The sequence below is a fragment of the Bubalus kerabau genome, chromosome 3 (genome assembly GCF_029407905.1).
Source record: "Bubalus kerabau isolate K-KA32 ecotype Philippines breed swamp buffalo chromosome 3, PCC_UOA_SB_1v2, whole genome shotgun sequence".
Classification (NCBI taxonomy): Eukaryota; Metazoa; Chordata; class Mammalia; order Artiodactyla; family Bovidae; genus Bubalus; species Bubalus kerabau.
In genome coordinates this window covers 46,502,095-46,520,559 of record NC_073626.1, presented here as the reverse complement: position 1 = coordinate 46,520,559, position 18,465 = coordinate 46,502,095, and the positions used below count along the sequence as shown (strand labels likewise).

Here is an 18,465-nt window from a genome sequence, read left to right as displayed (position 1 = left end):
AGAATGATTTTTTTAAAAAAAACAGACTAAAAAAGGGAAACTTGCAATAATTCCACAATTATGCCAGGGACAATGGTATTTTTTCTTTTATCCTGTTAAATGGCAACCCACTCCAGTATTCTTGCCTGGAGAATCCCATGGACTGAGGAGCCCGGTGGGCTACAGTCCACAGGGTCGCAAAGAGTCAGACACGACTGAGCGACTTCACTTTCACTTTCACTTTCCTGCACACTTTTAGAAACTGAGATGTTATTTACGTAATATGTATGTCATATGTTTGTCATTAAGGAATGCTCTCCTACTATACAAACTGTCATAAATCATGTTTTTAGAAAAGAAAGTTTTCCAAAAAGCAGTGTGAAGAATGTAGTCTGAACATAGAAGGACCACCTGAAGTCTGAGGTAAAGATTCAGAATCTGATTGGCAACAGGGATCATATCAACGTCTGTCAAGAAAACATTTCCCTAGGAGTTTTCAATGTTGAGAAATTAAAGAAAAGACTATTTACAGAAGTGTGGGCACGGTTAAGTAAACTGACTATAGAAACCCAAGTCTGTCACTTAAGGGGGAGAGAGAAAGGGGGAAAAACAGAAAATAAACTTTGAAAAATAGAAAATAAACTTCTTTCCTTCTGGGGTTCCCTGTCCTGCTGGCACCTCCCGTCAACTGGATAGTGGGGTACACAAGGAGAAAATACTTCTGGACAACTTGCAGATTTCTGGATTGAATGACTGAGTGGCTGATGTCATCAGTGACAGACACAGGCAGATGGGAGGTTGGAAAGGGTCAGGGTTAGGGTTAGGTCAGCGTTGGGTCTGTGGATTGTCAACCATCCATGACACAGCTACGTGGAAACCGTTACAGGCTGCTGGTTGTCAGGAGAGAGCTTCTGGCCTCCAAATTCTACAGATTTCCACCCATAAGTCAGACTATCTAAGAATATGTAATTTATAAAATCAAACGTAAACTCTTTACAGTGGCATGTGGAGTCTGTCTTCATTTCAGGACTCACTGCATCTTCTATGTCTCCTGCGATTCCTTCTGTCTAAAATCCCCACCTTCTGTTTATCAAAATCCAACTCCCCTCTCAAGGCCAAGTTTACCTGTAGGCCTCTTTCACAAAGCTGCTGCTGATTCCCTGAGCCTGCATCAATAACATCCTAATGTTTGCTCCATCTACGGTTTTTAATACATTTAGCACAGCATTTATTTCATCAGCCTTGTTGCTCACTTACTACTTTCAAGGGAGTAATAAGCTAGAGGAGAGTGGGGAAAATATACCTCAGTCATTTTGTATCCCCATCAGTTTAACAATACAACTCAATAAAATTTATTAAATTATTCAAGCTATTTCTCTGAAGCATCAAGTATGGTTATTTTCAAATAGTAAATAAGCCAATGTTTTTAACTGAATATTTACACTTCTTATTTTGAATTCCTAAACATTTCTATGATTTTCTAAAGAAAGTGTTGCTGTTGTTCAGTTGCTCAGTCAAGTCCAACTGTTTGCTACTCCACAGACTGCAGCATGCCAGCTTCCCTGTCCTCGCTGTTTCCTGGAGCTTGCTCAAACTCATGTCCATTGAGTCAGTGATGCCATCCAACCATCTCATCTTCTGTCATCCCCTTCCAATGAGCTGGCTCTTCGCATCAGGTGGCCAAAGTATTAGAGCTTTAGCATCAGTCCTTCCAGTGAATATTCAGAGTTGAATTCCTTTCGGATTGACTGGTTAGACCTCCTTGCCATCCAAAGGACTCTCAAGAAGAGTCTTCTCCAACACCATAGTTCGAAGGCATCAGTTCTTCAGTGCTCAGCCTTTTTTATTGTCCAATTCTCACATCTGTACATGACTACTGGAAAAACCATAGCTTTGACTATATGGACCTCTGTAGGCAAAATAATGTCTCTACTTTTAAATACGCTGTCTAGGTTTGTCATAGCTTTTCTTTCAAGGGGCAAGTGTCTTTTGATGTCATGACTGCAGTCACCATCCAGAGTGATTTTAGAGCCCAAGAAAATAAAGTATGCCACTGTTTCCACTGTTTCTAAAGAAACTACTTTCTCATAAATCTCTCTTGACACTTTTCATTTACAGCTTAGAGTCTGTGATGGAGGTAGGTTGGAGCATGTGAACTGATGGTACAACTGTGTTATTGGTCTTCTCTTTCTGGGAATTATTTTATGTATGTACACCTGCATGAAATAGCTAGAAGGCACCTAAAAGTCATCTGCCTGCTGTTCAAATGAAGTATGTCCCACAACTTATCCTAAATGGCACAGGTAATAAAGATAGAAAAAAGCAAAGAAGAACTAAAGAGCCTCTTGATGAAAGTTAAAGAGGAGAGTGAAAAAGCTGGCTTAAAACTCAACATTCATAAAACTAAGATCACGGCATCTGGTCCCATCACTTCATGGCAAATAGATGGAGAAACAGTGGAAACAGTGACAGACATTTTTTTTGGGGGGGTGGGGCTCCAAAATCACTGGTGATGGTGACTGCAGCCATGAAATTAAAAGACGCTTGCTCCTTGGAAGAAAAGTGATGACCAACCTAGACAGCATATTCAAAAGCAGAGACATTACTTTGTCAACAAAGGTCTGTCTAGTCAAAGCTATGGTTTTTCCACTAGTCATGTATGGATGTGAGAGTTGGACTATAAAGAAAGCTGAGTGCCGAAGAATTGATGCTTTTGAACTGTGGTGTTGGAGAAGACGCTTGAGAGTCCCTTGGACTGCAAGGAGATACAACCAGTCCATCTTAAAGAAACTCTGTCCTGAATATTCATTGGAAGGACTAATGCTGAAGCTGAAACTCCAATACTTTGGCCACCTGATGCAAAGAACTGACTCATTGGAAAAGACCCTGATGCTGGGAAAGATTGAAGGCGGGAGGAGAAGGGGGTGAGAGAGGATGAGATGGCTGGATGGCATCACCAACTCAATGGACATGAGTTTGAGTAAACTCTGGGAGTTGGTGATGGACAGGGAGGCCTGGTGTGCTTCAGTCCATGGGGTCGCAAAGAGACGGACATGACTGAGCGACTGAACTGAACAGAATAATAACATTTGTAACATGGAAGGTGTTAGTAAGAATCATCTTTCCCAAAAAATTAGTTGGGATGGATAAATAGTATTTTCACATCAGTGGCACCAGCAACAAAAGCTGAAGATCATGGATATTAAGGTATTTATTTAAGATCACACCATAAGTGATAAAGCTACAGCTAGAACTGAGTTTTCTTCTAGTTCAGTACTTTTCCATCAGGCCATATGCCCTCAACCCGCTGCTTGAGTCAGGGAAAATGTGTATACCTAAGGAGGTTCCAGAACATGGTGACCATCCCTTGGCAGAGTTCAGTTTGTTTCCAGATGTGTGGTTAATGCATCGATAGTGAAAAGCAAAGAACACTCTGATGCAGAGTTCCATTCTTGAAGTGCAATTGTACCCCATTTTTTGAATCTTGGCTAAAAGTTCTGACAATCCCCACAATATTATCATTGGGTTAAGCTAGTATCAAATTCTCCTTGTCTCTACACTCTATCTATAGCTATGTCTGAGCCACTATGCTACAAATCTTCATTGGTGAGATTCTATTCCAAACATTTACAAAACCCAGCAGACAGCTATTAGAATGGCTATCATCAAAAAGACAACAAGTTAACAAGTGTTGGTGAGGATGCAAAGAAAAAGGAAACCCTGTGAAGAGCTGGTGGGAATATAAATTAATGAAACCACTATGGAAAATAGTACGGCGGTTTCCCAAAAAATTAAAAATATAGCTACCACATGGCCTATCAATTAATCCAAAGACTACGAAAAGAACAACTCAAATGTATCCCTATGTTCCTTGCAGCATTATTTATAATAGCCAAGACATGGAAACAACCTAAATGCCCATCAGGAGATGAATGGATAAAGAGGGTGTGGTGTACAAATAACAGTGGAATATTAACTCGGCCATAAGAAAGAATGCAATAATGCCACTTGTGATAACACAGATGGACCATAAGGGTATTATGCTAAGTTAAATAAATCAGACAGATAAAAACAAATACTCTATGCCATCACTTACATGTGGACTCTAAGAAGACAAATGAACATAACCAAATAGAAACAGAGTCATAGATACAGAGAACAAACAGGTGGTTGCCAGAGAGGAGCAGGTTGAGGGCAAGAGAAACATGGATGAGGGAGACTGAGAAGAACAAACTTTAAATTATAAAACAAATGAGTCACAGATATGAAATGTACAGTATGCGGAAAATAACCAATAACTATATAACATCTTTGAATGGTGACAGATGGTGACTAGATTCACCATGGTGATTATTTTGAACATATAGAAATATTAAATCACGGATTTCCTAATAGCTCAATTGGTAAAGAATCTGCCTGCAATGCAGGAGACCCTGGTTCAATTCCTGGGTCGGGAAGATCAGCTGGAGAAGGGATAGGCTACCCACTCCAGTATTCTTGGGCTTCCCTTGTATGACTCAGCTGGTAAAGAATCCGCCTGCAATGTGGGAGACCTAGGTTTGATCCCTGGGTTGGGAAGATCCCCTGGAGAAGGAAAAGACTACCCACTCCAGTATTCTAGCCTGGAGAATTCCATGGACTGTAGAGTCCATGGGGTCTCAAAGAGTCGGACATGACGGGGCGACTTTCACTTTCACTTTCATGCTATGTACCAGCAACTAACATAGTGGATTAGGCCAATTATGCCTCAAAAACAAATTCATAGAAAAAGAAACCAGATTTGTGGTTACCAGAGGCAAGAGGTGGGCTGAGAGGAGGGGAGGAGAAACTAGATAAGATTGTCAAAAGATACAAACTTTCAGTTATAAGATAAACAAATATAAGGGATATAAGGTACAACATGATAAATATAACTAAGACTATGATAATATTATATATGAAAGATGTTGAGAGTAAATCCTAAGAGTTCTCATCTCAAGTGACATTTGTGTCTATATGAGAGGATGGAAGTTTACTAAATTTACTGTGATCATCATTTCATGATGGAAGTACATTATGCTGTATACCTTAAACTTGCATGATACTGTACATCAATTCTATCTCAGTAAAACTGGAAATAAAATGTATATAAGCTCACTCTGGATGCTTTCCAATACATGAGATATGTCTCATAGATTTATATCATAAATTATATGAGATATGAAAATTATGGCTAGATTTTTGTCTTTATATAACTGACAAGTGGTTATTTGAAAAATCCATATCCCTAATGAACTTAAAAATCAAGTAATCAGAATATATCATATGTTTATCCATTCTAAAAATATATAGAATATTTAAATGAGATAGGTTTCAAAGTGTTTAAAGAAAGTTCTACTTCATCTTGGCAGAACTGTATTTTTAGGATGTTTCTGAAAACGGAAGATTCTTGCCAGGTAAGGAACTGTTCTGCAAAGGTGTAAGTAGAATAGCTCATGGGAAAAAAAATTGCTTAGTTCCTAATAAACAAATGGAGAAACAAAATAAAGTGGGATGAGAAGATAAGGAATTTGAAGCTGAATGAAATCAATAGTTACAATTCCTATTAATAGGATATCTTTTACCAGCATCCTTGCCAGCATTTGCTAGCTTCTTTTCACACACCCGCCCCCCCCAAGAAATGCCAAGAAGGCAGAGAGCTCCATTTGGTCAATAAATGAGGTAGCAACAGTTGTGTTTCACAAGTGTGAAGTCCATTTAATTTTTCTTCATCCAAATTTTGGTAAAGGAGAGCCTTAAATAAGTAATGGTATTTTTTTTTTAATCCCTCAAGTTGATTTTCTTTCATGACAGGTTCTATGTCACATCAACTCAATGTTATTCCTTTAAGAAAAATCATATGGCCACTCAAGCTAAATAAGTAATCATAACACTTAGGTCGTTATGTCTCTTTTCTGTGTGTGTGCTTAGTCACTCAGTCGTGTCTGACTCTTAGTGACCTCATGGACTGTTAGCCCGCCAGACTCCTCTGTCCATGGGATTCTCCAGGCAAGAATACTGCAGTGGGTTGCCATGCCCTCCTCCTGGGGATCTTCCCAACGCAGGATTGAACCCAGATCTCCCACATTGCAGGCGGATTTTTTAACCATCTGAGCCCCAGGGAAGCATGTCTTTTCTGAGATTTCTTCAAAACTGAACACATTCTCAGAAGTTTGGTTCAGTATTTAACTGGAATCTTGCATAGAAATTTTAAAAAAAAGCTATTTTTGAGCAAAGGCATGAATTAGGTCAACTCTGCCCTCTTGAAGTGCTTTCAAGCTCTGAGATTCTATGCTTGTTAAAAAAGAAACTTCACATTTCACATAAGATTCCCTATGAAAATATCACCAAGAATTCTCCCTTACTTCCTCCCTCTCATGCCATCGGCTCCTCATGCTACAGGCTAATGAGACATTAGGCCCAGAAGTTGAAAGTCAAGATCAAATGGGAGTAAAGAGAGTAAGGAATTGAAGAGAATATCACGTCATCCAGAAATGTTAGCCACACTGGTATTTTCTGCTTATATGTTGCAGCAACACTGAACAATGCTTTGGAGTCGTTTGGTTGTTTTCCATGGTAACAAGTCCAAAGGATTGAAATCAGCAAATAAAATTATATGTCTAAGAAAAAATAATATATTCTTAAATAGCATTAGAATAAATAAAACAATGGTGGGAATAATCTTGTTTAATTTAACTAAAATATGATAAGACTAATCTAGACAATGGCTTTATGCCACTGAAGAAATGACAAAAAAGGCTGAAAAGTATGTCTAACACTTGTTTTTTGCTGTTAACCATCACTCAAGAAAAGGCACTGTCTGAAATGGAATGCATAGCTCATACTAAAAATAGACTTTCTCCACATAACTGTAATGAGCTTTATAGTTGATAGTCCTATTTACCCTAAACACATTACAATAATAGAATAAAATGGAAATAGGCACTTCATAAAACAGGACAAATTTTAATATAACCAAGAAAAGAATGTCTAATCAAAAAGGCTCTTACATACACACTGAATGACAGAGATTTCATAATACTTGCCATACCTGTAAATGGATATTTCAGTATGTTGTTATATATTCATAATATTTTACGAAATCTTACAGATAATTCTTAGCAACATCATATCAAATCATTATAGATTTAAAATCTATAACCTATTAACTGTAGGAATAACCAGTAATTGTTTTGCTTCTGACTCTAAATTCTACTAGATTGAGTTCTAAGTTTAGAAAGGTTTTTTCCTTAATTAAAATTTAGATGATAAAATCAGATAAAATAGATAAGGCAGCATAAGCAGCTTCTGGCAGGAAAGAACTCTTTGCCAAAAGAGTTCTCTGCAGGCACCCCCTTTTGTCTCCTCACTAACCTCACATCAGGAACCTCAGTCCTCTACTTATCTCAGTCTTAAGCACCTTTTTCAAATATTAATCACACGAATCTTGCTCAATCTGTTCCATAAATGAAAGACGTAGAAATGAAGAATAAGTAATTAACAGATGACCAGATCGCTTCTCCAGCTTCCCCTTCAGTAATCTCGAGAAATAAACCTATGTAAACAAGACAGCAACTAAAGAAAGATCACAAGGTGACAAGCCTGCCCACAGGGAAGATGGCAAGGACTCTGACTTCTTATCCCAGTGATTCACCAAGATTATCCCCCGTTTTTCCCTTTAAGAACTTTCATGGTCAAGCAGAATCTTTACAGTTGGTTTTGGGGGGACATGAGTCTGCCTTCTCCCCAGCATTCTGATTAAAGGCAACTTCTTTCTATCAATCTCTCTCTCTGTCTCTCTCATTGATTTTTCAGGGGCAAGAAACAAACCTGAGTCCGTTAACAGTCACCAGCTTCACTCAGCCCGTGTGTTACCAATACAGGCTCATCGTCACAGATTCTGCTCCTTTTATCTGCTCTTACTTGAATAAATGACCTAGCTTATTTCTAAATACAACCAGACATTCTGTACTTCATGGTCTTTTGAAAATCCCATTTAAGTGGAATTTCGGTTCTCCATAGAGATAAAACAGGAAGGTCAGATCAAACAAGAGCCTGGAATTTTTAATCTAGTTCTTTCAGCACAAAGACACACACACGGAGAGCTTCATCTTGGGACAAGGGAGGAAGCTCTTTCCTGAGGCGAGGACCCCAGCTCATTGTGGAGGCAGCTGTGAGAGGCAATGCTGGAGCCCATAGGCATTTCAACTTGTCCCCCAGGCTTCCACGTTTTCTGTCCTTTTCTCCACCTCTCCATCTCCCTTTGGGAGGAAGCACAGAACTCTACTCTCAGGAAGCACCGAGATCAGGGCAGGCGGCTGCAGCCACTCCCCAGCTCTACCCGCCTGCCTCCCATGTGGCTGCCCCCTCTGGGGGATCTTTTCCAGGCCTCTCCAGAATGTCCTTCCTTTTCCTTACAGGTCACTAACCTCCCTTCCCCCACCTACCACCCCCTCCCTATCACTTTCTCTTTCTAAATGGAAGCACAGCTGATTTACAGTGTTTTGTTAGTTTCAGGAGTTCAGCAATGTGATTCAGATGTATATCTTTTTCAGATTCTTTTCCATTATAATTATTACAAGATGTTGAATATAGTTTCCTGTGGTATACAGTAGGTTCCTGTTTATCTGTTTCACAGAGTTGTGTATATGCTAATCCCAAACTCTTAATTTATCCCTGCTCCTTGGTAACCATGAATTTGTATTCTATGTCTGTAGGTCTATTTCTGATCTGTATATAAATTCATTTGTATCCTGCAATCTGACTCTTGGGCTTATATACAGAGGAAACCATAATTTGAAAAGATACATGTACCCCAACATTAACTGCAGCACTATTTACAATGGCTAAGACATGGAAGCAACCTAAATGTCCAGGGATGAATGGATAAAGAAGATGCAGTACAAAAATACAGAATTGGAATACTACTCAGCCATAAAAAAGATGAAATAATGCCATTTGCAGCAACATGGATAGACTGAGAGATTGTCATACAAGGTAAATAAAGTCAGAGAAAGATAAATCTCACATACGTGGGACTTCTCATTTTCTCTGTCTCTTTCTTCCTCTTTCTTTGTTCCCTTGAATATGCATTTTCTTTGCTCCTTTTTACTACTTGGCTTCTCTAAAAGTTAGACTTTGACTCCCACAACCACTCTGCCAATGCTGGCTTGCATGAGGCTCCTAGGCCAGAGCTCCACTCTGGTTCCCACTCTTTGCTGGCCCCATAACTTTAGCTCTGAGCTGACCTTGGGTAGAGGACCCAGGGACCAAGGGTAGGGTCTCCGCTCCCTGCCCCACCTGTGCTGTGCCCTGGGAGACAGCGCTGTTCCCTGGACCGGCCGGAAGCTCCAGCAGGCAGCCGCAGGGGTGAGTCCAGCTGCAGCTGGGCAGGCTGGCTGAGTTGAGGTCAGCATTCGGCCAGAATCCAGAGAAGGCAATGGCACCCCACTCCAGTACTCTTGCCTGGAAAATCCCATGGATGGAGGAGCCTGTTAGGCTACAATCCATGGGGTCGCTAAGAGTCAGATACGACTGAGCGACTTCACTTTCACTTTTCACTTTCATGCATTGGAGAAGGAAATGGCAACCCACTCCAGTGTTCTTGCCTGGAGAATCCCAGGGATGGGGGAGCCTGATGGGCTGCCGTCTATGGGGTCGCACAGAGTCGGACATGACTGAAGTGACTTAGCAGTATCTACAGACTCAACCTTCTGAACTTAGGTCTAATGTCTTAACAGCCAGAATCTATTTGGCCCATCCATGGAACAAACTAGAATGGGCAGAGGCATTTATTATCCATCTGTTTATTTTTTAACTAAAGTGCACTGAGCTCTCATGCTTTGCCAGACCCTGTGAGATATTAAATAGAGGCTGGAGGAGGGGGACAGGGTACAGTGGAAAGGACTGGGGAGGCAATCATCTAGGTTAGAACAATAAATAAGCTTTGGACAATAGTACTTCTAGGGAGAAATGGTAACTTCTGTAAATTCATTCAACAAAATACCTTAGGACTTTTGGAAGATGATGCTATTCATTGCTTTGGGACAAGTTTTGTTTGCTCAGGTGGACTCACTGATAATGGTCTGCATATCAACACATGTATGCAGACATTGCTTTGGACCATTGCTTCTTAACACTGTTAAATATCTGAGGAGACCAGCTAATTTGTAGACACTTTGAAGAGACAAATAGTCTTTCATTTATGATTTTTTAAGACCATTGACCTGTTAAAGTTGGATGTTAAACAATATGCAAACAAAGACTTTATTTGTGATTAGTCATAGGAGACTTCCCTTTGGGGCTTCTCTTGTGGCTCAACTGGTAAAGAATCTGCCTGCAATGCAGGAGACCTGGGTTCAATCCTTGGGTTGGGAAGATCCCCTAGAGAAGGGAAAGGCTACCCACTCCAGTATTCTGGCCTGGAGAATTCCATGGACTATACAGTTGCAAAGAGTTGGACATGACTGAGCAACTTTCACTCACTTCACATAGGAGACTTAAAATAGAAAGGAAATATCTTGCAACTTGGTGACATCATAGTTCACTGGGGATTTTGCAAAGATTTCTGAGGCTAGGGGCCATGTAAAATTTCACCTCATTTTATTGCATTCTGCTTTATTGTACTTCCCAGATATTGTGGTTTTTGCAAATGGAAGCTTTGTGGCAACTCTGCATTGAGCAAGTCTTTTTGCTGCTGTTGTTGTTCAGTTGCTAAGTCATGTCTGATATTTTGCCTGGTGGCTCAGATGCTAAAAAATCTGCCTGGAATGCAGGAGACCCAGGTTCAATCCCTGGGTCAGGAAGATCCCCCAGAGAAGGAAATGGCTACCCATACCAGTATTCTTGCCTGGAGAATCCCTTGGACTGGAGCCTGGTGGGCTATAGTCCAGGGGTTGCAATGAGTCGGACATGACTGAGTGACTATCACACACATGAACTACAGCACGCCAGGCTCCTCTGTCCACTATCTTCCAGAGTTTGCTCAAATTCATGTTCATTGAGTTGGTCATGCTATTTAATAAAGTCTACTAGCATCATATTTCCAGCAGTAATTTCTCACTTTCTGGCTCTCTGTCACATTTTGGCAATTCGCACAATGTTTCAAATATTTTCGTTATTATTATATTTGTTGTTCTGATCTGTGATTGGTGATCCTTGATGTTACTATTTCAAAAAGATGACAACTTGCTAAAGGCTTTGATTGATGATGGATAGCATTTTTTTTAATAAAGTATGTTTAATTAACATTAAAAAAGCAAATATCTTGGCCAAATGGAGTAATACAATAACCATCTAGGGTGCCCAGGACAGTTTTAGCCTAGCAAAGAACTCCTATCACACCAGTTAAGGGTTGACACTAATTCCTTAGTGAGGAGGAGCTAGGAAGTGACATTAGAACTTACTCTGTATACACATGATCTGTAAGCATATAGAACAATGATTCTAATATTCACCTAGAAATGAAATGTGACTACAGAGAAATACTCAAAGGAAAGAAAGTGTAATATTATGATAGAGTAAATAGTATGCTGTTACTGCTACTGCTAAGTCGCTTCAGTCGTGTCTGACTCTGTGCGACCCCATAGACGGCAGCCCACCAGGCTCCCCCGTCCCTGGGATTCTCCAGGCAAGAACACTGGAGTGGGTTGCCATTTCCTTCTCCAATGCATGAAAGTGAAAAGTGAAGTCGCTCAGTCGTGTCCAACTCTTTCCGACCCCATGGACTGCAGCCTATCAGGCTCCTCCGTCCATGGGATTTTCCAGGCAAGAGTACTGGAGTGGGGTGCCATTGCCTTCTCCGAAATAGTATGCTATGGCATATTAAAAATAGACCAATAGAAAGGAACAGAAAAAATAAAGAATGAGTTAAAAATATAGTCAAGAATCTATTAAAGGTGTTTTTCAAACAGTTAAGAAATCAGTTATTACATTAGTGGAGTTAGGAAATAAAAAAAATAAATAAAGACTAATACTCCAAAAGAAAGATGATGAAAGCAAATACACATGATCAATAAAGCATAAGAGATGCAGTACAAAAACTCAGTAACAGACAGTAATGCAAATCAAGCTATCATGTTTTACTTATCAGCCTCTCAAAAAAATTGAAGTGACTGACAGCACTCCCTGTTGGCAGCTGGTGAGAAAAAATCTCAATGGTCGTATAAATTGAGACAATTTTCCGAAGTGACAATGTGGTGATGTTCTTTACAGTGAACAGGTACCAAACCACATCCACCAGACCAATTCCCTGGACTCATCCTGATGGAGATGGTACTCAAATGTAGAGATGTATGTGTACATATTCAACCCTTCATTCCCTGTGATAACACACATCTGTAAGCAGTCTATGTGCCCAATAAATAATATGGCATTACAGTTACGGGACAGTCATATCATGGAAAACAGTGGCAAAAATAAGCCAAGTTCCAAGCATTCTGTAGGATATAAACCCACTGACTGAAATATACAGAAATATATACATAGGAAAAAACTACAATTATAATCACCAAATTTGTTTCAGGTTATTTTTATTGTCTTCTATCTTCCTCTTATTCTTCTGCTGTATTATTGTAAGTGAGACTAGTTCTATTTTTTTTTTGATTATCAAATGTATTTGTTTTAAATGTTTATGAAATCAAATAATATAATATTCACTTTTAATCATATTTTTCTATCCTAGAGGCTGAAGTTGAAGAGTCCCTCAAGATTCCTGAGCATAGAGAAAGTAAATACAGTACACAGCACTCCTTAACAAATTCTGTCTTAATGAGACATTTCTGCCTGAGTAAGTGAGCTACAGGTTACATATATGTGAAATTTTGGACCTCACTAGTAGTGGTGATTTAGTCGCTAAGTCGTTTCCAACTCTTGCAACCCCATGGACTGTAGCCTGCCAGACACCTCTGTCCAAGGGATTCTCCAAGCAAGAATACTGGATTGGGTTGCAACTTTCTTCTCCAGGAAACTCTTCCTAGCCCAAGGATCTAACCTGGGTTTCCTGCACAGCAGGCTGATTGTTTACCGACTAGCTACGAGGGAAGCCCATCACTAGGGGAGAACTAGGAATAAAATGAAAGGATAGTCTGACTCACAAAATAAAAGAGGTCTGCCTGGAATTCAATAGTTCTTTTATCTTAGAACCTACACAAAAGTTTTGAAAATTGTTGAGAACAAAATAACTATAATTATTAAGAAGGGCATGTAGCCTCTCCCATAATCATAGCAAATTGACAGAATTCTCAGACTATGATCACAATAGAGCTGAAGACAGAGATCATGGGAGACTTGGACAATTCTTACTAATGAATTTCCAGATAAGAAAAAATTCCATATAATAGATATTGAATTCATTAAATGTCTACTTCTCGAAGTTGTTAGAGTCAAAACAATGGAAATACGATCCAAGATTAGTAGAAGTGAATTCATGATTTACAGATTCACAACTCTGAAAGAGAAGGTGGGGGTGCTTGGGGAAATTGATCTTGTTTTTGGAGTCAACATTGGGGAGTAGCATTATTCTATCTCTCACTTCAGGCAGTTGAATGTCAACATCAGAGACAAGACACAGACACACAGGACACAATGTTTGACCTAATAAGGGCTTCCCAGGTGGTGCTAGTGGTATAGAACCCGCCTGCAGGAGACAGAAAACACGTGGATTCGATCCCTGGGCCAGAAAGATCCTCTGGAGGATGGCATGGCAACCCACTCCAGTATTCTTACCTGGAAAATCCCATGGATAGGGGAGCTGGTGGGCTATAGTCCACGGATCACAAAGAGTCAGACACAACTTAGTGACTAAACTAAGGTAACCCCTTAGCTGGAAGGTGGATGAAATAAGACACATGAAAATAAATGTATGGTTATCATTGGGGAAGTATGGTGGCCAGGATAAATCAGGAGTCTGGGATTAACAGATAAACACTACTATATGTAAAATAGTTAATCAACAAGGACCTACTATATATTACAGGGAACTCTAGTCAATACTCTATAATACTGTATATGGGAAGACAATCTGAAAAAGAATGGATGCATGTATATGTATAACTGAATTACTTTACTGTACACCTGAAGTTAACACAGCATTGTATATCAACTATACTCCAATATAAAACAAAAGACATAAGGAAGAATAATGGAAATAAACTATTTAAAATTTTTGTACCAAAAAAGAAAAGAAAGAAAAAATTGTGTGGAAAGTGATTCAAGCAAATGATGGCAATTCACAAATCATGAGTGAAAATGAAGTCGGTCTTAACCTCCCTAAATAAGAAAGATCCAGGGATGGGAAGACAGCTGACCTCTTTCAGCTTGAAGTGGAGGCAGAGGAGGGACGACTCCTGGATGGAAAAATAGTCTGTCAACTTAGCTACTTGCTGTGCAAATGACATACCTGTCACTGACCAATGTCAACCTGTCAGAGTTAAAGTGCTTAATTACCTTACATTATTTTATAAATCTGATTAATAAAAATGTTCTGAATGTAAAATATTGACTTCTCTTCAAAGCCACTGCAAGGAAGAACTTAGTGCCTCAACAACGTAACTTCAGTCAGCAACTGCTCTTTCTTCCCTTTATGTTCAATATTAAAGGACTGAATAAAGAAACCAACACTATTTTCATAAGAACCTACCTAAGCTATTTTATAAACTTTTCATAGCATGGCAATGCCGTATTATTACATTAAAAAAAAAATTCTCCCCTGAGTATATAACGTGTTATATATTTTTTCCTTTGACAGGAAATTCTTTTTAATGTTTATTCATTTATTTGGCTGGGTAGGGTCTCATGTAGCATGTGGAGCCTAGCCCCCTGACCAGGGATCAAACCTGAGCACCCGGCACTGGGAGCACTGAGTCTTAGCAGCTGGGCCACCAGCTTAGTCCCAAACAAGGAGTTCTTTAACATAATGGTTTCAGGGGATATGAGGATCAATCATCTACTTGCTTTATTGTAACAGGCTTTCATCGTATTTGCTTCAAGAGGATAATAATACACTTTTTTAAAAAATTTTGAGCAACTTTGTCAACCTGGTAGTCTTACTGACTGGGATTCTATACTGAACTACATGTTTTCTCAACTCCCCAGTCCCCACGGTGTCTCCAGTCTAGGAAAACATAAATGTATTAAAAGGAGAGCCAAAGAACTCAAGAATAGCCTAAAAAGCAGGATCGATATTAACTGAGTTCTGAGACATGTGTCATCTTTAACCTTTAGACTTCTGCTTTGTAGCTTATTCAAGAATACTGATTTGGTGAGACACATAGGCGGATTCTCACTTCTTTCCACATATGTGTCAACAAAAGCTTTTGTTGCCAGGAACTCAATAAGTCAGTAAAGTTGACAAGTGTCAAAGAAGAGTCATGATCTTTTGAAAAAATTTAAATTTTGACCTATGGTTGCCCTTTAATCTCCTAATACACAATTAGAGTTGCTTTGAATGTTGAACACGCCAGGGCGGTTACACATGGGGTCCCTGCACCCCACATTTCCCAGCCATTCTTACCAGGTCAGTGGGATGGCCCAACACAAGCATCAACTTTTGCATTTCTCAGTTCTTGCTAAAAGAACTTATTTGATTCATGCTGCCATTTGAGCTGAAAGCACAGTCAATTCAGCCTCCACCATCAAGCATTTTATTTGCTCTGTATATTTGTTATACATACACATGGGTGTGTGTGTGTGTGTGTGTAGTGTCATTGACATGTGCCTTTTCCTCCACTTAGTCATCAACATTTACTTGATTAACAGCAAAGACAGAATCTGTGGCACCAAAACTATTATTTTTATGAATGCTTCATCTGAGTATGTAAAAATACAAAAAAAGTGTTTTATTTTTGGTGTTTCTGGAAATATGAGAAGGAAATCCTGCCAACTGCTGACTTCATTCTTCAGTAGCGCTCTCATTTTTTTTCTGCCTCAATCCTCCTCAAGAATACCACACTCCCATCAAGTGAACGCTTTCTTTACACACTGAGATTTTGCACCACCACCCCTGCCAGGCCATGAATGAGTAGCTTGAAAAGGGCCCCCAGAATTCTGCTCTGGGGCCACAGGGCTGGGATAAGGCGGGGGACACCTCACTGTCTTCCCATCACTCCATCCACTGAAAGGCCATGATCTAAAGAGAGACAAGCTTTCGTTCCTGTTTTCAAGTAGTGCCTTACCCTGAAGTATGCCGTAATAGTCATTGCATGAGTAACTTTGTGTACATGCTCTCACTGAACACGTCAAAGGTGCATTTTCATAAAATTTTAGTTGATTTTAAATGTGATGCTGCATGTTGTAATCATCTATAAACTATATATCATGGGATAAACTCTTTTAACCTGTTTCATACATCAGGCTTGACTTTTGTTTTAAACTGAATCATCTTTTAAAGTTTGTGTTTCCTTGTTAATTTTCTGTTTAGTTGATCTATCTATAGGTGTGAGTGGGGTATTAAAGTCTCCCACTATTATTGTGTTATTGTTAATTTCTCCTTTCATACTTGTTAGCATTTGTCTTACATATTGTGGTGCTCCTATGTTGGGTGCATATATAATTGTTATATCTTCTTGGATTGATCCTTTGATCATTATGTAGTGACCTTCTTTGTCTCTTTCCACAGTCTGTTTTAAAGTCTATTTTATCTGAAATGAGTATTGCTACTCCTGCTTTCTTTTGGTCTCTATTTGCATGGAAATTCTTTTTCCAGCCCTTCACTTTCAGTCTGTATGTGTCCCCTGTTTTGAGGTGGGTCTCTTGTAGACAACATATGTAGGGGTGATGTTTTTGTATCCATTCAGCCAGTCTTTGTCTTTTGGTTGGGGCATTCAACCCATTTATGTTTAAGGTAATTATTGATAAGTATGATCCCGTTGCCATTTACTTTATTGTTTTGGGTTTGAATTTATACACCCTTTTTGTGTTTCCTGTCTAGAGAATATCCTTTAGTATTTGTTGGAGAGCTGGTTTGGTGGTGCTGAATTCTCTCAGCTTTTGCTTGTCTGTAAAGCTCTTGATTTCTCCTTCATATATGAATGAGATCCCTGCTGGGTACAATACTCTGGGCTGTAGGTTATTTTCTTTCATCACTTTAAGTATGTCTTGCCATTCCCTCCTGGCTTGAAGAGTCTCTATTGAAAAATCAGCTGTTATCCTTACGGGAATTCCCTTGTGTTTTATTTGTTGTTTTTCCCTTGCTGCTTTTAATATTTGTTCTTTGTGTTTGATCTTTGTTAATTTGATTAATATGTGTCTTGGGGTGTTTCACCTTGGGTTTATCCTGTTTGGGACTCTCTGGGTATCTTGGACTTGAGTGATTATTTCCTTCCCCATTTTAGATGAACATAGATGCAAAAATCCTTAACAAATTCTAGCAATCAGAATCTAACAACACATTAAAAAGATCATACATCATGACCAAGTGGGCTTTATCCCAGGGATACAAGGATTCTTCAATATCCACAAATCAATCAATGTAATACACCACATTAACAAATTGAAAAATAAAAACCATATGATTATCTCAATAGATGCAGAGAAAGCCTTTGACAAAATTCAACAGCCATTTATGATAAAAAAAAAAAAACTCTCCAGAAAGCAGGAATAGAAGGAACATACCTCAATATAATAAAAGCTATATATGACAAACCCACAGCAAACATTATCCTCAATGGTGAAAAATTGAAAGCATTTCCTCTAAAGTCAGGAACAAGACAAGGGTGCCCACTTTCACCATTACTATTCAACATAGTTCTGGAAGTTTTGGCCACAGCAATCAGAGCAGAAAAAGAAATAAAAGGAATCCAAATTGGAAAATAAGAAGTAAAACTCTCACTGTTTGCAGATGACATGATCCTCTACATAGAAAACCCTAAAGACTCCACCAGAAAATTACTAGAACTAATCAATGAATATAGTAAAGTTGCAGGATATAAAATCAACACACAGAAATCCCTTGCATTCCTATACACTAATAATGAGAAAATAGAAAGAGAAATTAAGGAAACAATTCCATTCACCATTGCAATGAAAAGAATAAAATACTTAGGAACGTATCTACCTAAAGAAACTAAAGACCTATATATAGAAAACCATAAAACACTGGTGAAAGAAATCAAAGAGGATACTAATAGATGGAGAAATATACCATGTTCATGGATTGGAAGAATCAATATAGTGAAAATGAGTATACTACTCGAAGCAATTTATAGAGTCAATGCAATCCCTATCAAGCTACCAATGGTATTCTTCACAGAGTTAGAACAAATAATTTCACAATTTATATGGAAATACAAAAAACCTAGAATAGCCAAAGCAATCTTGAGAAAGAAGAATGGAACTGGAGGAATCAACCTGCCTGAAAAGCCACAGTCATCAAGACAGTATGGTACTGGCACAAAGACAGAAATATAGATCAATGGAACAAAATAGAAAGTCCAGAGATAAATCTACGCACATATGGACACCTTATCTTTG

At 39.0% G+C, this 18,465-nt stretch overlaps 1 protein-coding gene across 1 annotated transcript in view; it reads right to left on the bottom strand.

Annotated features, from left to right (window-relative positions):
* FAM83B (family with sequence similarity 83 member B) overlaps window positions 1–9,413 on the bottom strand; it is a 30,779-nt gene extending 21,366 nt beyond the window's left edge. The window contains exon 1 of the mRNA XM_055574424.1: window positions 9,246–9,413. Coding sequence (XP_055430399.1) covers window positions 9,246–9,413 — 168 coding nt within the window. The remainder of the gene's footprint in view (window positions 1–9,245) is intronic.
* Window positions 9,414–18,465: the final 9,052 nt, after the last annotated feature.